Below are 23,743 nucleotides of genomic sequence, written 5' to 3' on the forward strand. Positions count from 1 at the left end.
CCTTTCCCGTCCTAACACTTGTACCTGCTAGGTCACCTTTTGTTGTTAGTTCCCCCTATGGTGTTGTAGGTGTTTGGGTCGGGGAACAGTCAGTGGCGGCGGTGCCAGGCTGACTCTTTTCTTTCCTGCAAGGGCTGCCTGGTGCACCCTTGCATGCTGTATTTGTTCCCTTGCCCTGCCCACATCCTGATTATTCGAATGTGCCCGGGAGCTACATTGGTGCACAATTTCACGGCACTAGCCAGCATTAGAGGCATCTAGCTGCCCGCATCTAGCTTGGTCACCTCTAGGAACAGCTCCCCACAGAAATACTATTTGGTCAGCATCCAGCACAGCTCCACGGAGAGTTTGAAATAGTCAGCACCCAGGACAGCTACTTCACATGCGACCAGGATCGTAATCTTTGTCTGCACCCGGATTGCGACCTAGGGCCTCTCCCAGCAACGTGCGATGTTTGTCTGCTCTCAATACAGCGTCCAGCAGGTTGCACTCATTTTCAGAACACATGACAGCTCTCTACTGATGAATATTGTCAGCACCTAGGACAGCTAGGATAGCTCCCTACTGATAGTAATCTATGTCAGCACCCAGGAAACCAGGACAGCTCCGTGCAGATTGTGACCTTTGTCAGCCCCAGGACAGCTCCCTGCTAATTAAAGTCATCGTTATCCCATCGCAAAGCTTCAGCGCAAAATGCGATATTGCTCAGCCCCTAGGACAGCCCCAAGCACAATGTGACCTGCTGTCCCAGGAAACTTTTGTACAGATTGTGATGTTGATTCCTGCAGATTGTGGTCTTGGCCAGCTCCCAGGACAGCTCCAGCATCTTTCGATATTAGTCAGCACTCTGGACAGCTCCGTGCAGGTTGCTTTCTTGACAGCACCATAGACAGCTCCATGCAGATTGCAATCATGTCAGCACCCTGGACAGCTCCATGCAGGTTGCAATCTTGTCAGCACCCATGACAGCTTCGTGCGGAGTGCAATGTTGTCAGCACCCTGCACAGCTCCATGCAGATTGCTTTCTCGTCAGCACCCTGGACAGCTCCGTGCAGATTGCCATTTTGTCAGCACCCTGGACAGCTCCATGCAGATTGCAATCCTGTCAGCACCCTGGACAGCTCCATGCAGATTGCAATCTTGTCAGCACCCAGGACAGTTTCATGTGATGGCAATCTTGTCAGCACCCTGCACAGCTCCGTGCAGATTGCTTGCTTGTCAGCACCCTGGACTGCTCCGTGCAGTTGCCATCTTGTCAGCACCATGAACAGCTCCATGTAGATTGCCTTCTTGTCAGCACCCTGCACAGCTCCGTGCAGATTGCCATTTTGTCAGCACCATGGATAGCGCCACGCAGATTGCTAACTTGTCAGCAGAGTCATGGAGGATGGGGGAAGATGCTGGTAAGGGGACGCGGCCGTCAGGAATGTGGGCTTGTACCGGCCATTCAAGCCCACATTCCTAACCATCTGATTGGCCGGCTCTCCCTGCGCAGGTGCTAATGGAGTGTATTGCACGAGGAAGAACTAGAACCTTGCAACCTGTCCATCTGGATGTGTAAACGTCCACGAGGGCCTAAGAGGGAAGTTGCAGGTATGGTCCCCGCGTCTGGGATGATGTTCTGTAGCTATTTTATTCTTCCATGGGTCGTTTTTTACCTTGCAGTCTTGGTCAGCTCAGGTGTCCCATTGGCCCACGTGGGTGCTGCCCTACACATTCCTTTGGGCCCTAATGTAGCAGGCTGGGTATCTGGCAGTAGCTGGGAGAGGCCCAGAAGTTTGTTTCCGTTCATTCAGGCAGGTGGATGAGGACATCTAGATGAGGCACATCAGTGAGTTTCCATGTGTTCAAGCAGCTCTAAGTAAGCATTTAGCTCCTGCTTGGCCTTTTTCATATTTTTTGTTCTTTGCAAATACCTGCCAACCCAAGAACAAAACAGAGGTAAAATACCCAAATATGGACCCCTAACATTAGATAGTGCTGCTCTGCCCGCCATTTTGAATAGTACAGGTATGGACTGCTGTGATTGTGATTGACACACCCCTTACGTACGATTTCCACTTCCTTTCTCTCTCCCTCTCTCTCTCTCTCTCTCTCTCTCTCTCTATCTCTCTCTCTCTCTCTCTCTCTCTCTCTCTCTCTCTCTCTCTCTCTCTCTCTCTCTCTTTCTCTTTCTCTATGTTTCCACATCCAACCCTAACTCTGCTACTGCCTTATATTTTTTCCTTTTTTTAATTCTGGCTCCCTATGGTGATTTTGTAACTACGTTTTAATTTCATGGTGGTTCATGTTGTGAGGAATTTGACCATCCACACTGTGGAAGTGCGCCCACCTGGGCTTTTAAAAATGTTGATAAGAAATTGGATGATTGTAAATCAACCTTTGGAAAATGTGTGGGGCTAATCCGCACACATTTACGTATGCTCACTGCACGGAATACGCATAGACCTGTGTACTCTGGGTGGGCATAGCCTACAGAAACAGTCCCCCCTGTCATATTTAGTTGGGATATGACAGGAGGAGTACACAGTACATCTCCAGAAGAGGGGGCAAACCTTCCCCCTGCCATCGCCAGCCTTATTAACAAACAAAGGCTCCATGGATTAGCCATGTCCTTTGGTTGGAACCTGCAACGGGTGGCAGCAATTTGCATACCATTCAAAGGGTAATTCAAACAGGCCCACATGGGGCGCTTGGCTGCAGAGGTTAAGAAAGGAGACAGGAAACAACAACATCCTTTGATATACAACAGTGGCAACCTGAAACCAGCTCCTACCCTCAGTTTCAATTGACAGTGAGCTGTCATGTCTGGGACTGTGTGTTTACAGAGGTTCACCCCATAGGGTACTCCATTGATAAGGTACGAGTATATGGTTTTCCGGAACCAGAGAGTCTGGAACCATACAGAGCTCCATTAACTTGTGAGACCCTTTGAACGACAACAGACAGGAAGATGGGTGGGACTTAGTAGTACATGTGTTCTCCCCTTACCCTCGAGCCGCTCCAGAACTGGTACCCAGACAGCACACAGCATGCACTGCTAGGCACTGCAGCAAGCGTCCTAGGTGGGAAGTGGCAGAAGGTCTCTGAACCTGAAACCACGGACAATACAGCTGCCTGTAACACACTCCTCAGCTTTGGGCCATTCATCTTAGAGGATGACATGAGCCCAGCGAAGAAGCTGGGGGAAGTGCCTCAATGAGCATCTACCAACATCCTCTCTAAAAGACATGTTCAAGCCAGTCAAGATCCTAGAGCTGCAGCTGACTGCAACACAGATCGCTGTTACACCATAGTCTCTTAAAGACGTCTGAGATGTCTCAACCAGTGCTCCAGAACTGCCAACCACCACTGAGACAACAATTTCTGACCCTGGGCCACTGTGTAGGCACAGCTGACTCCCATCTTTAACTCTGTCACACAAGCCTGCAAAGCACACTGAAACCAACTCGACACTGTTGAGCACCAAGAACACCTACAGCACAAGGTACATTGTGGTTTTGTCCCACTGGTCCTTTCCAGAATGCTCCTAGAGAAATTCTAAGACCTATTGCTCCCTTTGTGCTGAAGCCAAGTAAACTTGAACATTTGTGGTTGTTTACTATACCAACTACCCTCCTGTCACTATTCAGAGTGCATCTGTTTTCCTTCTTTGAAATTGTCCATTCTCTACACTCCTTTACAGGGTGGGTTGTATTTCATAGTGTTTCTAGAACTGTGTGTTGTGATAATAATAAAGTAGATATTTGTATACAACCTTGACTGGACAGTCCCTTTTATCATTGGGTAATAATTGTATTTTTGCTGTGTTGCACCTAACCAACGATCCACAACCTTGCAGAGGGAAGCCCACCATTCTGTCCACGTTACCAAAATTGGAAAAGGAGGTTTATAATGTGCTTGTGTTTCCAATCTGTTTGGATCCCTTTTGGTGTAGTAGAGGGGTGGGGCTGATTGATGGTTTAGAAACCGAAATTCATCCCTGTACTACTGGTGCTGATGAAGTTGCATGACGACCCTTGGTCTCTGTCTTAATGATGAGAAAGCTGAACTTCTCATCATTGGTCACCCAGCTGTGCTAAAAAAATAGAACCGTAAGTATTCAGGCTTCAATATTGATGGAACACTGATCCCAGTCTCACCAGTTGTCAAAACCATTGGAGTATACCTTTACGACACACTATCCCTAACCCGTCAAGTTAACGCTATTTCCTCCTCAGCAGCCTACTCAACTAAACTCCTAATGCTGCCAGACTCTTTCTCTCGACAGACAATTCCCTGACGATCGCCCGCGCATTGTTGGGTGCTAGGTTGGACTATTGTAATGTACTATTCGCGGGTACCTCAGCCCACAACATAAAGACTATCCAAAATAATGCCCTACGAGCTGCCCTAAACATTCGCAAGTCAGTACAAATATCAGCTACCCGCAGAGCAGTATACTGTCTTTGCATCCCGGATAGAATCTCATTGAAGACACTCACAATTACCCACAGATGGATCTTCAAATCTGCCCGCCCTACCCGATTCAAATAATCATCAATACTCTCTCGACCAGGCCCACCAGAACCCTTTACACACAGACTGGTTCAACCTAAATTCAAACGTGCAAAAGCTGATGGGACAAGTTTCCCAGTTGTTGCAGCTAAGCAATGGAACTCCCTCACACTTGCTTGTAAGAAGCGGAGGATAAAACATTGCTGTTTAATTAACTGCTTAACATGAGCCTGCTTGATGGATGTACTTGCTGAATGTAACCTTCTATGCTACTATTCTGTGCCTCCGGGCTGCATGCAGATGGTTCTCTCCAGCACTCTGATGCCTGAGGGTTTGTGTGTGCTATACAAATAAAACAATAAAATAAATAAATACATAAATACTCACCTGCCTACAGCAAACCATCCATCTTCACTTCTTGAGGTACCAAGATTTCCTTAGCATGGCGATGCTGGTCGTTGACTCTCGCTGCACGCTCCGATCCTTTGGAACTCATGCTCTCCTGCACTTACTAACACAGTGAGCTATTTCTGCTTCATGTGTAATTTGAAATCCCATCTCTTCTGTCTCACCCACTGAATACCTGCCTGTCTGTACAAGCCTCTCTACTTCTCTCTCCCTACAACCACCATGTTTCTCACTCCCTTCCATCCCACAGCTTGCATCGAGAGCCTTCTGGCTGAAGATGTCTGAACTAGTGCCATGCGCTGAATGGGCATGTGGCAATGCCCAATAAATAAGCGTATTCTTCAGCAGACCACACCTGAGGGGCAACAAGGATTCAAGAGAGTGGAAAGCCTCTAAATAGAGTGTTATAAAATACACAGAAGAGTAGTGTTTGGGACACAGTTCGGTCAGTGAAGATATAGAAAGTTTTTCTAAGACTACATTTAGAGGTTTTGCCCTCTCTTGTAAACCCTAGTTAGGATGTATGGTGGCTCCGATTCTGCAACAAATCCTTTGCTTCCACCATATGAACCCACCGAGGGCAATCTGTGCTTGATTTCTTACCATGAATCTTCCAGTGTAGTCCAAGTTGCAAGTACCCCAGGACTTGTGTCCTCACCATTCACAAATATACTTGGACCATCAAAGAGGTGCAAAGAATATCCTCGTGTCTTCAGGCGATGTCTCTCACTGTAGAGAAGCTTGGAGCATCAATGGTCTGTACAGAATGGCATCAAGACTCAGAACAAGTCTGTCACTGTCGAGATACTGGAGCCTCATGGGCTGTGCAAATGGCCTCAAGTCCTCAGAGGGAGACGGTGCCTGTAGAGATGCGTGGAGCATCAATGGGCTGCACAGAATGGCATCAAGACTCAGAATAAGTCTGTCACTGTCGAGATACTGGAGCCTCATGGGCTGTGCAGAATGGCCTCAAGACTTCAGGGGGAGACAGTGCCTGTAGAGATGCTTGGAGCATCAATGGGCTGTACAAAATGGCATCAAGACTCAGAAGAAGTCTGTCACTGTCGAGATACTGGAGCCTCATGGGCTGTGCAGAATGGCCTCAAGTCCTCAGAGGGAGACAGTGCCTGTATAGATGCTTGGAGCATCAATGGGCTGTACAGAATGGCATCATGACTCAGAAGAAGTCTGTCACTGTCGAGATACTGGAGCCTCATGGGCTGTGCAGAATGGCCTCAATTCCTCAGAGGGAGACAGTGCCTGTAGAGATGCTTGGAGCATCAATGGGCTGTACAGAATGGCATCATGACTCAGAAGAAGCCCGTCACTGTCGAGATACTGGAGTCTCATGGGCTGTGCAGAATGGCCTAAAGTCCTCAGAGGGAGACAGTGCCTGTAGAGATGATTGGAGCATCAATGGGCTGTACAGAATGGCATCAGGACTCGGAGGAAGTCTGTCACTGTTGAGATACTGGAGCCTCATGGGCTGTGCAGAATGTCCTCAAGTCCTCAGAGGGAGGCAGTGCCTGTAGAGATGCGTGGAGCATCAATGGGCTGCACAGAATGGCATCAAGACTCAGAAGAAGTCTGTCACTGTCGAGATACTGGAGCCTCATGGGCTGTGCAGAATGGCATCAAGACCCCGAAGAAGTATTTCACTGTAGAGATGCTTCGAGCATCAATGGGCTGTACAGAATGGCATCAAGACCCAGAAGAAATCTGTCACTGTAGAGATGCTTCGAGCATCAATGGGCTGTGCAGAATGGCCCCAACGCTTCAGAATTAGTCTGTTCCTGTAGATATGCTTGGAACATCAGAGTGCTGCAAATAATTGCCACCGTTTTTCAGAGGAAGACTGTCACAGATGTTAGGCATGCTTGGTGTATCAGATGGCTCCATACACTAGCCTAGGGGTCTTCAGAGGGAGACTGTCACTGTAGATATGCTTGGAGTAATGCATGGCTGCAATGAATTGTCACAGGTCTTCAAAGGAAGTCTGTCATGGATGATGGATGTGCTGGGAGAATCAAAGGCCTGCAAATAATGGCCTCACATCTTCAGAGGCAGTGTACCACCGTACGCATTATTGAAACACCAGGGGGCTTCATGCGAAGTCTGTCACTGCAGAGATGCTTTGACCATCACAGGGCTGCAAAGTATGACCTCAGGTCTTCATAGGAAGTCTGTCACTGCAGAGATGCTTGGAGCATCACAGGGCTGCCTGCAAAGAATGGCCTCATGTCTTCATAGGAAGTCTGCCACTGCAGAGATGCTTGGAGCATCACAGGGCTGCCTGCAAAGTATGACCTCAGGTCTTCATAGGAAGTCTGCCACTGCAGAGATGCTTGGAGCATCACAGGGCTGCCTGCAAAGTATGATTTCAGGTCTTCATAGGAAGTCTGCCACTTCAGAGATGCTTGGAGCATCACAGGGCTGCCTGCAAAGAATGGCCTCAGGTCTTCCTAGGAGGTCTGCCACTGCAGAGATGCTTGGAGCATCACAGGGCTGCCTGCAAAGAATGGCCTCAGGTCTTCAGAGAACGTCTGCCAATATGTGTAGTCATTTGGCATATGCGAGGGCTGCAAAGAATGGCCTTGTACCTTCAGATAAAGTCTGTTACTGTACACATGCTTGGTGCCTTGGAGAGCTGCAAAGAATGGCTTCAGAGGCGGTCTCTTGGATTAGTGTAGTGCCCTGCTGTACACCAGTACACGGACACAGAGATTATATTCTATGATACTATTTATTGTAAATAAAGTATTTATATATATGTATCATAGGATGCAAGTAACAAGCTGTGCTGTCTCCGTCCAGCTTTCCAACCATCTTCTCACTCTCCCTGATAACGTCATTGCATTCTGGAATCCTCCCGTGCCGCAGCATCGAACAGCCACGATACCACACATCCCCTTTCCTTCATAAGGATTCTTCTCCTGCCTCTCACGGTTGAGTATAGTCTTCCAGATATCTTGGCCTTCAATAACCTCTTCCAAACCTTGAGGTTGACTGTGATGTATCTGTTTCATTTGGCAAGGAACCTCCACCACCATTTCCTTTATTCCCATTCACAGCCATCCTGCCACACATCACCTCACCATGCCTTGCTCTCTCAACCACCACTCTCTCCAAATTCCATAGTTTTACGTCCTCTGCAAATTTAAACGTTTCTATCACCCTAATCGGCTTTGACCACTGACATCCATCTTCTCTCCACATGACAGGCGGTTTGATTGACTTGTGGAGATCTGAGTTTCCTGAAATGACTTTTATCCTGCAACCCTTTGGTTTTGTTCTGTCTCTCTCTGATTCTCTCCCTTACATTATCCAACACCACCGCAATTCTGGTCACATCACCCATCCAACCTGGAAACAATTTACTGGCCTTCCTCCCTCTGCTTTGCTCAAAATGAGAAACCCCAGTCATGCTATGTGGCACGAATCTCTGAAGCACCATCGTCCTCTTCCCAGCATCCCTCCAATCAATCTCTCCCATTAGACCACGCCCATCTAATGGCCTCTATTATATCAAGGATCAAGTTTAAGTCCCTCTGCATAGTCCACAAGGTTTTTTGGGGACGGGGCCCCTACTACCTACAAAGCTCTCTTCCCAAATGCTCTCCTTCTAGAGTCCTCCACTTGGCCTCCTCCAATTCTCTGTGGGTGAGCTGTTTTTCCAATCAGAGATTTGGGTGCAGATTCTTATGCTCTGCATGTGCCTCCCTCTGGAACAGCCTCCCTGCCTGTCTCCGACTTATACTAGTTATTGTTGTTAGATCATTTGGAATCGTCAAGGCCTAAGAATGATGACTATAGTCCCTTGATCCCTTCCCTCCTCAAATTGATTTGAAGCACTTTACTTGTGTATAAGCACTTTACAAATAAACAATTACAATTACATTTACATTTTCCGCAAACCCCCATTGGTTTATAGATGACATATGGCACTAGTCTTATGCGTAATGGGCCTCTCCTTAAATTGCTCCCACATTTTTCTCGATTTGAATTGGGAGCCATTATCTGTAAGAATCACATTGGGATCGCCCTCACTGTGAGGAATTCAACCATCCATACAGGGAGAATGTGCTCGCCTTGGCTTTTTGATTTATGTTTATTTAAAAGGAAGGACTGATGGGAGATCAACCTCTGGAAAATATGTGGGGCCATTCCTGCACATATTTTCCACGCTCATCACACAGCAGAAAAATAGTCATGTACACAATAGACAAAGCACCCAGCGCTGCCCTCCCCTGTCATGTGTAGCTGACACCTGACGGCAGTGTATACATCAAAACCCTCTGGCTGTGGGCAGCCTGATTAGCATTTCAAGGCCCCATGGATTTGCATCTCAATTGTTATACCTTGCTGGTGGCGGCGAATACAGATGAATGTTAATTAGCAGGTCTCAGGGAGGCCTGGGTGTAGGAAGCGACAATGGAGACCAGAGACCAACACCTTTTTGTAATGCAATGCCTCAACTTGGTACCAACACACCTCCTTGGTATGAAAGGGAAGTGAATGTCCTGTCTGCAACCACTCCTTTCAGAAAAGGGAAGTATGTGAATATTAGGAGATGAGAGTCTGCCCGCAACCCCCTACTTCAAAGGAGGCCCACATTGTGACCAGGTTAATTAGGGAGAAACATTAATGTACAGCAGCCAGGAAGATGGGTGGGACTTGTATATGTTGTCATCCTTCCCCTGTCTGTTTCCAAGCACTCTGATTCTGACATGAAGCATCACTGAAGATTGTTGGTGGGGACCCAGAATTGTTCCATTAAGGTGGGCTTAGCCTACACCAATCGCTGGGGCCCATTTGGCTTTAAAAGAGGGCTGAACCCCTCACTGATCAGATCATCTGAACACTTTGCAAGGAGTAAGAAGAAGGACTAATTTGGACCTGAGATAAAGGTACAGTCTATCTTACATATTCTGCCAGTGATGGAAGGTCAGGAGTTCCAAGAGGGAAGCAAGATCCCTCCCCTAAACATCTCCCAGGGAACAGAGGGAGATAGTAGACTCAGAGGACGCATCCAGCAGCTCCAGAAACAATACCCAGCTAGCACATAGCAGGCCCTGCTTTGTCCTGACAGCAAGGTTACTAGGTGGGAAGTGCCGGAGAGTCTCTGGACAAAGGACAAGGCTGTTGCTGCTAACACCCTCCTGAGCTTGGGGCCGTCTTCTTTAAAAGCACACAAGTCCTGCGAAGAAGCTAGGAGGAGTGCCACACAAGCATCATCCAGCATTCATCTTTTAAAGGAACATTTCCAGGCAGTCGAGGCCTCGAACCACATCCGGCTGCACCGCTGATTGCTGTCACGCCTCAGTCGCCAAAGCGATCGAGGCACCTCGACCAGCATTCCAGATCTGCCTTGACCTGCACAGACACACCGATTCTTGGCCTCGAGCCACTGCACCGGACAGCATGCAGATGTGCGTCCAGCCTTGCTTGCTGAACTGCCTGCTGCCTGATACCTGCAGCGTAGTCTCCCGCCATTAACTCTGTCTCACAGGCTGCAAAATGCCCTGGAACTGCCTCGATGCTGTCGAGCACCAAGAACCTCTTCAGCACCAGGTACATTGTGTTTCTGCCTCCCTGGTGCTTCTCTGAAGGCCCAAAGAGACAGGTACGACCCTTTGCCCTTTGGTGTTGAAACCAAACAATCTTGAACTATAAGACTTATTATTACTTTACCAACTACCCTCCTGTCAGTATCCAGAGTGCATCCCTTTCCTTTGTGAAACTATCTGTCCTCTGTGTTCCTTTACAGTGTGGGTTGTAACTGTAGTGTGCTAGAACTGTCTGTTGTAATAATAATAAAGTAGATATTTTTATAGAATGTTGACTGGACAGTCCTTTTTATCATTTGGTAATAATTGTATTTTCGTTGTGTTGCAACTAACCAATGATCCACGACCGTGTGGAGTAAGCCTGCCGTTCCATCCACATTACCAAAATTGGACAAGGAGGTTTATAATTGACTTGTGTTCCAATCTGTTCATATCTATTCTGGTGTACTAGAGGTGTGGGGTTGATTGATAGTTTAGAAACCGATATTCATCCCTGGACCTCTGTTGCCCCAGAAGTTGATTTGTCACACTCACAACCACACCACACTCACAACCAACACAACTCATCCAAGAATTCAATTAGACATCCAGTTGTAACATGTGAAATCATTAACAGCTCAGCCAATCTGGAAAAAACATCTTTTATTACAACACAACACTGTCTGACAACCACCACTCCATATAGACCCAATCACATCAATCGCCAGTTTCTCCCATGGTCTCCCCGGCAAGAGCCATAGGACATTTCTCACTCACACAAACCTTATCACTGTTAGTACAAAGGACACAATTCCTCACCATCCTCTCATTTTGGGGGTCACACGCTCGCCACCAATAGCTGTTCCTTATTTTGCGTATAGTCTTGTCAATTCCATGATGACCTTCACGCCCAAGATTAATCAGCTTCTCCCTGATGCTTTCTGGTGGTATCAGTTTGCCTCCCCTCATTAGCATACTATTTTGGACACATAGCTAATTTCTCATGTTGCAAAAAGCTTCCATTCCTATCCTTTGCACAGTCGCTTTACACAAACCTCCTTCCATTAGGTGCTTGATGCCTGCACTCAAATTATTATCTTTCAACATTTCCTCGCCCTATTCCTACTTCAGAATCGATGGCTCTGCTACTTCAAAAATTACATCTTGGTCTTCACAATCACAATTGAACTCCACATGTTTTGTCATCCGTGACAAACAATCTGCTGCATAATTATTCGCTTCAGGTAGGTATGTCACAGTAAAGTCAAACTCTTGTAGTCTGGACACCCATCTTCTTATCCTTCCCGACTCTTTTTCCAGACCATTAGTAGAAAACACTTCTCCAAAGGCTTATGCTTGGTGTGCAACTCAAATCTCATCGCCAAGACAAAACCTCTGAATTTGTCTGTGGCCCATCTGATAGCCAAAGCCTCTCTCTTCCTTTATGGTTGCATATGCCTTCTCTGGACCTTTCAGCAGGCATGATGCACATTCTATCACATACTCCTTCCCTCCTTCTATTTGCGATAGAACTACCCCTATCCAACATTGCACGAATCTGTCTTGGTCACTTTCTGTCTACTTCTGTTGTAGTTTTGCAATGCTGGCACTCTTGCCAATGCGCTTTTTATTGTTGAAATCAATTTTTTGAATGTTAAGCAGAGGATGCCTTTCTGGGATTACACATGTATTGAGTTCTCGCAAATCGATACAAATTCTGATCTTCCCTGAACTCTTCCTCACAACCACTAGAGGTGACACCCACTCTGATGCATCAATGCTCTCTATGATCCCTTGCTCCTCCAGTCTTTTTAACTCCAGCTTCACCTCATCTCTTATGGATAGCAGAATGTTGTGCAGCTTCTGAGCTACTGGTCTGCAACCCCGTGTAAGCATTGTGCAATGCATGAAACCTCTTAAACAACCTATCTTGTATTTGAATAGTTAACACTGTATCTTTTGAGTGTTCCTTTCTGAGGCTTCTACCACAAACACCATCTCATCTGCTTTTGGATCCAGTCTGACTTTTGGCATCTTCTGATGCTCCCAACTCAGGAACGGAAATGCTTCCTTTTTTGATACATGTATCCATCCTATGGCCTCTCATCCCTTGATGCATAAGGACACCCTGAACCAGCCAATAATATTCTTCGTCCCACCATAGGCTCTTGGGTTAATTTTCACTTCATCTAAGTACCTGGGCCCAAATCCCTTCCATTCTACTTCCAGAATGAGAGTGTACTTCGCACCCAAATCATCCATCATCACAGCTGGCACACCATTAACCTGAACTACAGTCTTTGGACTGTCTACATCTTCTTCTTCATTCCCTACAGCTGAAATGCACTCCCCAGCCTCTTCATCACTGTCTTCTATTGGTCCAGTTTGAAGGACTGTTTCACAGGTTCTTGAAGTAGTTTGCCCCCTTAACCTTTGTCTGCATCTCCCACTCTGGAAATCCATAGCGAGGCCCCTTCTGATGTCTCTATTGTCGCTGTTATGCCTGTTTTCTCTGTTATCTTCTTCTTTCTGTGTCCGCTTTCCAAACTTGTACAATTCATTATTAATGTTTCTTTTGTTATAATGTTTGTTCATTTTCTTTATAGAGTTTTCATATTCATTCATATCTGTGCTCTCCTCTGCTGTTAAATCAGGCAAGTCTTCACATTTTTCTTGGCCAGCCCGTCCCAGACAATGTAGAAACAGAGATTTCTTTCTCTCAACACTTTAATTGGTGCCACACACCACAGTTGCATAATGTTTGAAGGCTTTAAACCACCTCTTCCATGGCAAAGTAGACTCACCAACCTCTGGTAGAAACATTTCTGGGGGAGGCATACTGTGTATAACCATGTTTCCCGCACACCTTTGAACAGTTGTGATGAGTGTGCTCAAATATGGTAATTGTATCACTTATAAATCTTTAATAGTCTTGAACAGTCCAGTATTAAACAAACAGTATTTATACATCTCCTTTTGAATGTACTGAGGCAAGGATTTATTTTTGTTTTTTAAAGTACTGGCATGAGGCCCTATGGCTGCATAGCAGTGTTGGAGAGTGCCTGTTCTCTCAAAATGGCTTTCATGATTCATGTTACTGGGTCCTTTCCTCTAATATATATGCAACACTGCATTGGCCGACGAACACAGCTGTGCAGCTTTCCCAAATTGCACCTCGAGGCTCTCACCTCCAGCAACTGTTGCGCGTGGCCTCCACTCAAATCCTGCACAGCAGGGCTCAATGAAACGCCTCTGAAGCTTAAAAGCTGCACCAGTAAGTCATGGCTTGCACGCTAGTTGCCACTCTGTATTGCCCCACTGTACACCAGTGCACGGACAGAGATATTATCTGCAATTATACTATTTATTGTAAATAAAGTATTTAAAATGATATCATAAGATGCTGGTAATGAGCCCCGCTGTCTCCGCCCTGCCGTCCAACTGTCTCCTCACTCTTCCTGATATCATCACTCCGTTCTGGAATCTTCCTGTGCCGCAGCATCAAACAAGCACAATACCACAATTAGGCACTTGGAATCTAGCTTTCAAAGGGTGTGCCTTTTCAATAACAGCTCTGGAGGTTAGGAATGGCTTGCCTTCCAATGTTGAGTGGACTCCCAGTCCCACTGTAGTGCATAGATACTGAAATGTCAGCTTTTCACAGACCTTTTGCATTTCTATCTTACAGGCACCCCAGTTTCACTCTGTGGTCCCGTGCAGTGCAGAGTTCTTTTAATTGGTCCATTGCATCATGTTTTTATTCTTTGATTGGGCCACTGTGTTTTGCCATTCTGATTGCATCGTGGGTATGTTCTTTGATTGGTCCACTGCAATGTGCCATTGTGATAGCATCAGGTGTGTGTGTGTGTGTGTGTGTGTTGTGCATGGACACACAACTAGTAGCAGAAAAGGATAAGGTGTGAAGTACACACCCAGTCTTTCAGAATCATACTCACAACATTTCTTACTACTCAACACAGACTATAAAACAGAGAAATGTAGTAGGCCGGCCAGTGCATGAAAGGCGGCGTTTACAATAGATTCCTATATGATCCACTTGATTTTTTCTTGTGTAAAAACCAGACGGATTCACGCTGGCATAAAAACAAATGATTTTTGAAAATGAAGGGGGAAAGGGAGACAGAAGTGTAAGTCCTGTTCTCCTCCCGACTTAAGAAAAATACAAAAATACCCTGGTTCATGTATGAAGGTGTTAACACTGGTGATACACTTTTAAGCCTCACTCTAGCAACTTAATTTACACTTTGGGGTCTTGGAAAATGAGCCCCTTTCTCTTAAGGAAATAAAATGTTCATACGTTCCTTCATGCTTCAGAAAGAGGTGTGTGCAAGTGTGTGTTGGTGTTAGTTAAGCATTCCTTAACGAAAATGTCTGGTTATGTGTGTCTCAGGGACACAAAGATGAGAAGTGTTTCTAATGTACAGGTGTTTCCACCTGCATGCCAGTTGGAACGGAAGGGTTGCACGGGAAGTCCTATGCCAGGAATAGCACTGAGTTGGTTCATGGTAGACTTGGCATCCAGAAGGTTAGCATCTAGATTCAAGTCTATTCAAAAAGGAAGAGCATACTCATCCTTGGCACTTAAGGGGTTAATAGTGCTTTGGGTGCTGGGTCACATGACGATGGGAGGCTTGGTGGTGGTTCTGGTGTGGAGGAGGTAGTGCTGGAACGCCGGCCGGCCGGCCGGCCGTAGCCAGGTTATTCCTGAGAATGGCCGATCCTCTTATTAACAGCGCTGCTTGAGGAAACGCTGAGGCAGGACATATGTTACGGTGCTGTCAGAGCCGGAGCCTGCACTTCCCCCTCTCACTGCCTGGCTCTCTCTGCTGTCCTTCTTACTCATTCCCTCCTTTTCTCTCGCCCTCCCTGCAGCCCCCACCACACTGCAAACCTGTCAACTGCTCCCCCTCTCCTCGGCCTGGACGCCGTCTTTCTGATTGGATTGCAGGCCTGGGAGCCCATGCTTGGCCGGCCGCCCCTGTGTTCCCGGTGCAGGCTCCCTCCGTGTGGGCTAGCATCTACCGGAGCAGTTCTGCCTCCATCATCTCTGTGTGTTCGTGGTGCGTTTCTCTTTTTAACCGCCCTGCTTCTTCCTTTTTTTCTTTTCTTTTTAATCTACTGAGTTAATCTGGAACTCCAACATTTCCAAATTGTATCCCTCAACCCCGTTTCTCTAGATCTAATTTGTGTTCCGATCTTAACAGCTCCCTTTACATTTATTTTTGGCCCTTCCTTTCCACCCGCTTGGAAGTGGTTTCACTGCAGGGCCCTGCCATCCCTTTGCTGTCCCAGCCAGGGTGTTTTCAATGGATGCGTCATTGTGAAGGCTGTGTTTGAACGTTCAACGCCCCAAAGGAAACTCTTGAGGAGTGACCAACTCCAGACTTTGACGCAACGCTGAGAGAGAGAGAGAGAGAGAGACAGAAACTACTAGTGAGGAGGGAGAGACGGTGAAGAGGGAGAAGGAGCGAAGGCACGACGCAATCCTGAGATAATATCGGGAAACTATAGGAGACCTGAGACCAGGAACAGATGACAACTCTCTCCTGCCGGTAGGCCAAGCCCCCCTGATTGGTCCGTGCTTCTGTCTGGTTGCGTGCGACACCCGCAGGGCCGCGTGGACAAGATGATGATGTATTTTTGGGTAGGTACCAAGTTTGAGTTTCCATATCTTTCTGCGGTGGGTCGAGACTATGATGTTGGCCACTGGTCATTATCCATAGCGTTGCGCACCTGATTGCGGAATGCGCGTAGAGAATTATCACTCTGTTTGCTGTAGCGGCCAACAACTCTGTGCTCCCACCTTGTGCAGGGTGTATTAGTGTTGCTGTATAAAATCATAGGCAAGCCTAAGAGAAATGGGTCTGCATCCGAAGGAGGAGTGTGTTTTGCAGGGAGAGTCTAGTACCGCCTTGTGATCCCAGTTCGCATACCCACCGGGGTTCAGAGTCCATCTGTTTGTAACTTGGCACTAATCTTCTCCATTCATGCCTCTTCAGATGGTGGGTTGACGGGACCAGTTCCAAGAAGTCAGTGGTGTGAGTGAGATGTCCCAGGTCACAACCTCGAAACGCCTACCTCTGCTTTAAGACCTAGTGCAGGGTGTATGGGGCAGCCTTAGACAGGGGTATTGGGGCTCAAACATATCAGCTCTGGCCTGGGACAGACACAGAGGAGTAATAAGCAAGGCTGGGAGTCAAGCAGGGACTAGAGCCACCGAGCGCGACTGGCCTGCCTTCTGCATCTCTGCCTGTCGCTCTCATACAGAAGCGCTCTTCGATGGGCACTCCTATCTGTTCACGGGAATCCGGCCAGAGCCCCGGCCATTCCACAGCTGATGGGCGAGCGATCGCAGCGCGGGGCTGCAGCGCCCACTCACATCCTTCTTAGCCCTACTTCAGTGCAGCTTCCACGGAGCCTACTGCTCGCGTTCCGAGCAGTTGTGTTTTTGCATCCCGAGTTGTTTGTGATGGGGGCTGGCCATCACGTGTCTTGACCTCTGACCTGCCAGTTCGGAGAGCAGGGCTAAGGGGGGCGCTGTTCGAAGTCTCTGAGGGCAGGTTCGGAAGGTCCACGCCTCGGTTCTGTGATTCGATACCATGGCCCAGAGGTGAATTGGCCTGCAATGAACATTGGAGATGCATGCATAGGCCAGTGCCTAGGAGAGCCGGATAAGGCTGCAGAAGCTTGTCCAAGCATTAATGCGTGAGACTCTTCCCAGCTTTGCTGAATTTCACTGGCCTGTGAGCCTGAGGTCTATGTCTTACTAGGGCATGGGCCTGTCGGAAAACATCGAACACATTCTGTTTAGGCCAGACCACTTGTGTGACAAGCCACTCTTTACTATTTTCCCTGCTCCGAGGTTATCCTCATTTAGGCATAGCAGTGCCTGTATAAGTTAATAGCTCAGAAATGCTCCCGCTGACGCCAAACATAAAATACTATGCTCCCCACCACAAAGAAACAACCAATTCCAGTCTGAGAGACCCACACATCGCTCAGTACTCATCTATGGCTAACACTCACATAAAATGGATGCCCTTCTCAGTACTCAACTATGGCTAATACACACATAAAACGAATGCCATGCTCAGTACTGAACTGTGGCTAACACATAAAATGGATGCCCTGCTCAGTACTGAACTATGGCTAACACATAAAATGGATGCCCTGCTCAGTACTGGAAGAAGACTAACAGCCACAAAAAATGGATGCCCTGCTCAGTACTGAACTATGGCTAACACTCACGTAACATGGATGCCCTTCTCAGTACTCATCTATGCCTAACACTCACATAAACGGATGCCCTGCTCAGTACTGAACTATGGCTAACATATACAATGGATGCCCTGCTCAGTACTGAACTATGGCTAACACATAAAATGGATGCCCTGCTCAGTACTGGAAGATGACTAACAGCCACATAAAATGGATGCCCTTCTCAGTACTCATCTACGGCTAACACTCACATAAAATGGATGCCCTTCTCAGTACTCAACTATGGCTAACACCAATGGCAAACCTGATTTCATCAATTGTGACCTGTCTGTTCAACTCTTCCTCCTCATCACAATTAACCTTTGGAACATCCAACCTGTGTATAAAATGCTCACCTTGACCAGTAACATCAGATTCATCTCTATATAAATCAGCATAAAAGGTCTTAAAGACTGCATTAATCTCACGCGGATCAAAAGTGGTCACACCATTCCCATCCTGAACTGATTGAATTCTGGGAAGACTCAGGGACCTGATGGTTTACTGGTTGAGTTCTATAAAATTCTGCCAGAGAGGGTGCTGGGCCTTTTGAAGGATATGTATACTGAATCCAAGGAAGCTGGATTTCTCCCGTCGTCTACAAACCATGCTACTATTTCAGTCTTTTTAAAGAAGGGCAGGGATGGTAATTTGCCGTCAAACTATCGACCGATCAGTTTGATAAACACTGACAATAAGATTTTGGCTAAATTACTTGCTTTACGGATTGAACAACTCATGCCGAAGCTTATTCACACTGATCAATCTGGGTTTGTTAAAGGCCGTAGGACTTCCAGTAATATCAGGAATTTGTTATTGACCATGTCACATGCACAGGATTTAGATGAAGACGTGGCGATTTTCTCCCTAGATGCTGAGAAAGCATTTGATCGAATTAACTGGCAATATTTGTTTATGGTTTTACGAAATATGAACATGGGAGAAGAATACATTGCGTGGGTGGCCCTTTTATATGCTCGCCCCACAGCTAATGTTAAAACTAATGGCTTATTGTCGGAATCTTTTGATTTACATAGGGGCACTAGGCAAGGTTGTCCATTGTCCCCTTTGCTGTTTGTCCTAGCCATTGAACCGCTGGCTATTGCATTGAGAGGTGATTTGAATTTGCAAGGTGTTTCCTTTCACGGTGTTGAACAGAAGATTTGGATCTACGAAGATGATCTTTTATTAGTTTTGAGGAACTTGGATTTGTCTTTGCATTCGTTGATGAACACACTTAATTGGTTTCATGAAGTGGCAGGATATAAGATTAACTGGTCTAAATCGGAGGTAAGGCCGGTGACTGCACTTTGTGATAAGTCTTTGGTGGTGGGGTTTGGATTTCAATGGTGTGAGGAAAAGCTGAAATACTTGGGGGTTTGGTTGACTCCGGATGTCAGTGATATGGTTGAAGAGAACATGGGCATGGTCTGTAAGGAACTGAAACTGAACGTCCAAAGGTGGTCGGTATTGCATCTATCTCTGTGGGGTAAAGTAAATGCGCTAAAGATGAATTCTGCACCAAAAATTAATTATATTCTGAGTATGCTTCCCCTGAAAATTGGTCAATCCTTTTGGAAGTTGATTGATACCACTCTCCAGTCCTTTCTTTGGGATGAGAAGCCGCCTAGACTGAAGCTTTGGAAACTCCAGCTCCTGGTTGAGAAGGGGGGACTAGGTGTCCCAAATTTTAAGGCATATCATATGGCCTTCTCGTGCCAGTTTTTTCTTCCTTTTTTGAAGGATTCTCCTAGTGAGTGGGCGATGGCAGAGGCAAGTGTGATGGGCCCACTCGCCCCAAGAGCGATATTCACGACTGTTAGCAAACGTGGTAACAGATGCCCCTTGACGGAGTTTCTAAGAGACGTTTGGAAGAATATCTATGATATGTGTGGCTCGGTTGCTCTGAAATCGCCTGATGCATCTCTGTGGCTGAATAAAGCTATAACGGACAATGGCAAGTTGTTGTTTTGGCCGGAGTGTTTTCTTGGCGGAATTCAATGGATTAGTGATGTTTTTAAAGATGGAAAATGGATTGACTTTGCTGAGTTAAGTGCTACTTTTAATGTTGAAAACTTTTCTATCTCGGACTTCAGGAAATTGAAGAGATGTATTGGTGAAGTGCATTGTGACGGGGATGTGAATGTTGAACTTTTCACTACTGGCGTTCAATCGCTTGCGAGTAGGGTGTATCATCGAATTGTATCGAATTATAAGGAGAATACTGAATTACTTAATGAATGGAGCAGAAGACTGGGTTGTGAAATCACTTCTGACCTGTGGCTTGTGATGTGTGCGAATGTGAAGCTTTGTTCGATAAGTTTGACTGAACGGTCGAGACAAATCAAAATTCTCAATAGAGTTTTTTGGAGCCCGGAAAGGCTTAAAAATAGAGGTTTGTCTGATTCTGATGTTTGTTGGTGTTGTTGGAGTGAGAAAGGCAGTATGGAACATTTGCTGTGGGACTGTGTGAGGGTTCGTGGCTTTTGGCATGAGGTTTGTATTATTTGTCTCGGGGTTCTGAACCAAAATGTTGACTTGGATTTTAAGACTATGGTGCTGGGTTGTGATGCTTTACTGGACGACCTTTCACTATCGGAAAAGAAATTTTTGTTCAGAGGTGCTTCTATTTGCAAGAAAATGATTTTGAGGAGCTGGAAGTTGTGTGTCTCACCAATATTGGAGGATTGGATTACAGAAATGAACTGCTTAGCGAATATTGAGAAATTTATATACAGAAAAATGGGGAAATTGAGTTTATATACGAAGGTCTGGGGTGCTTTTTTGAGTAGGTACTAGTGCATTGCTAAGTTCTTTCTTTTTCTATTCCTACATGTATATATCCTTTATGCTGTGTTATGATATTTTGTGATTTATTGGTCAGTTCGGTTCTAAGTACTAAAATTAAAATAAAGAATTAAAAAAAAAAAACTATGGCTAACACATAAAATGGATGCCCTGCTCAGTACTGAACTATGGCTACCACATAAAATTGATGCCCTGCTCAGTACTGGAAGATGACTAACAGCCACAAAAATGGATGCCCTGCTCAGTACTCATCTATGGCTAACACTCACATAAACGGATGCCCTGCTCAGTACTGAACTATGGCTAACACATAAAATGGATGCCCTGCTCAGTACTGAACTATGGCTAACACATAAAATGGATGCCCTGCTCAGTACTGGAAGATGACTAACAGCCACAAAAATGGATGCCCTGCTCAGTACTCATCTATGGCTAACACTCACATAAAATGGATGCCCTTCTCAGTACTCAACTATGGCTAACACTCACATAAACGGATGCCCTGCTCAGTACTGAACTATGGCTAACACATAAAATGGATGCCCTGCTCAGTACTGGAAGATGACTAATAGCCACAGAAAATGGATTCCCTGCTCAGTACTGGAAGATGACTAACAGCTGCAAAAAATAGATGCCCTGCTCGGTACTCAGCTATGGCTAACACTCACATAAAATGGATGCCCTGCTCAGTACTCAACTACAGCTAACACTCACATAAAATAGATGCCCAGCACAGTACTTAACTATGGCTAGCACTCACATAAAATGGATGCCATTCTCAGTACTGAACTATGGCTAACACTCACATAAAATGGATGCCCTGCCCAGTACTCAACTACAGATAACACTCACATAAAATAGATGCCCTGCTCAGTACTCAGCTATGGCTAACACTCACATAACATGGATGCCCCGCTCAGTACTGGAAGATGGCTAACATCCACAAAATATTGATGCCCTGCTCAGTACTCAACTATGGCTAACACTAACATAACATGGATGCCCTTCTCATTACTGGAAGATGACGAACTCCTACAAAAATGGATGCCCTGCTCAGTACTAAACCATGGCTAACACCCACAAAAACTCGATGCACTGTTCAGCACCGAAAAATACCTAGTAACCACAAAAATATTAAATGTACTGCTCAGTACTGAAAGAGGGTTAACACCCACAACAACTGAATGTACTGCGCAGTGCTGTAACATGTCTAACGACCACAAAAATGGATTCCCTACTTAGTATTGAAATATGTCTAAGACCCACAGGAAATGGATGCAATGCTTTGTACAGAATCATGGATAACACCCACACACAAAATGGATGCTCTGCGCAGGACTGGAATATGAGTGAGACCCACAAAACGGGATGCCATGCTCAGTACTGAAAGATGTCGAACACCCAAAACAACTGGATGTGCTGCTCATCACTGAACTATGGCTAACACCCACAACAACGGGATGTGCTGTTCAGCACTGAACTATGGCTAACGCCCACAACAACTGGATGTACTGCTGCTCTGTATTGAAAGATGGATAACACCCACACCAACTGGATGCCCTGCCCAGTACTGAAAGATGTCGAACACCCAAAACAACTGGATGTGCTGCTCAACACTGAGCTGTGGCTAACACCCGCACCAAATGGATGTACTGCTGTTCTGTACTGAAAGACGGATAACACCCACACCAACTGGATGCCCTGCCAAGTACTGAAAGATGTCGAACACCCAAAACAACTGGATGTGCTGCTCAACACTGAGCTGTGGCTAACACCCGCACCAAATGGATGTACTGCTGTTCTGTACTGAAAGACGGATAACACCCACACCAACTGGATGCCCTGCCCAGTACTGAAAGATGTCGAACACCCAAAACAACTGGATGTGCTGCTCAACACTGAGTTGTGGCTAACACCCGCACCAAATGGATGTACTGCTGTTCTGTACTGAAAGACGGATAACACCCACACCAACTGGATGCCCTGCTCAGTACTGAAAGATGTCGAGCACCCACGACAACTGGATGTACTGCTCAACACTGAACTATGGCAAACACCCACAACAACTGGATGTAATGCTGCTTTGTACTGAAAGAAGCCTACCACCCACAAAAATGTATGCCTTGCATACTGGAAGATGGCTAAGACCCACACAAATCTAGATGTACTGCTCAGTACTGAAACAATTCGAACATCCACAAAAAACTGGATGCGCTATTGAGCACTGAAACATGACTAAAACCGAAATAATGGATGCTCAGCTCAGTAATGAAACATGTCTAACACACCCACAAAAACCGGAAGCACCTCTCACTACTAAAACAAGGGTAACACCTACAGAAAACGGACTGTGTTGCTTAGTACTGAAACATGGCTAACAAGCGCACACACACTGGATGGCCTACTGTGTTCTGAAACGTGGCTAACACCCCCCCCAAAAAACTGGATTCCCTACTCAGTACTGAAACAGGGCTAACACCCACGGCAGGCTGGATTTCGTGCTCATCTCTCAAGCATGGCTGCTTATTTATTTACTAATGTATTTAATTTAATGAGTTTTAGTTCATAAGGACGTTTCACATAATATGTATCAATAAAAGTTAAACGATTACGACAATGTAAACATTACAATACAAAAATACAATACATAAAACCTATACAAAATACTTACAAAAAGAATCAATTACGATTTGCTCAATTTCATATTACGAGTCTCTTATCAGCCACCGGCAGTGCCCTATAAAGTGCATAGCGCAATGCCCTATTAGTTTCAAGGTAATATGTCCAAAACTCTGGCCCCTTAATGGCATCGAGTTCATGGACAAACGGACTCAACATACATATGTAAGTCGGACCCAAACTCTTACATTCTGTCAGCACACGTTTCGCAGTTTCCGTTGCAGAATGATCCCCACACAATCTACAGAATCTTTTATCGGGTGTCAATTTCAATGCAGGGCCATCAACAACGACACTCGATGAATGCGCACTGAAAGCACACATCTTCCAAGTAAAAGGGATGGACACAGCAGGGATGTGCGATGTTAAAACGATATCATGTTTTAGCCACACAAGTATAGCTTTTTAATTAAGATAAATACTTGAAACTGCAGATCCAGTCCCATCCTCTGCTTCTTCAACACGTGGAAACCCCCCCCCCCCCCCCCGCCCCCGCAATCTGGGGGCCAATCAATCTTGCTAAAGCA

The 23,743-nt window shown here is 46.1% G+C and overlaps 1 protein-coding gene across 5 annotated transcripts in view; it reads left to right on the top strand.

The window, feature by feature from the left end:
- RBFOX3 (RNA binding fox-1 homolog 3) overlaps positions 1-23,743 on the top strand; it is a 3,087,537-nt gene that overhangs the window by 2,512,740 nt on the left and 551,054 nt on the right. Inside the window, exon 1 of one of the 5 annotated variants that reach the window (XM_069655210.1) lies at positions 16,095-16,116. The exons of the other annotated variants lie outside the window; for them this stretch is intronic. Coding sequence (XP_069511311.1) covers positions 16,099-16,116 — 18 coding nt within the window. The 5' untranslated portion in view covers positions 16,095-16,098. Of the gene's footprint in view, positions 1-16,094; positions 16,117-23,743 lie in introns of those variants that run through there. 5 annotated transcript variants of the gene reach the window in all.

The sequence above is a fragment of the Ambystoma mexicanum genome, chromosome 3q (genome assembly GCF_040938575.1).
Source record: "Ambystoma mexicanum isolate Mex_15411 chromosome 3q, UKY_AmexF1_1, whole genome shotgun sequence".
NCBI classification, from domain to species: domain Eukaryota; kingdom Metazoa; phylum Chordata; class Amphibia; order Caudata; family Ambystomatidae; genus Ambystoma; species Ambystoma mexicanum.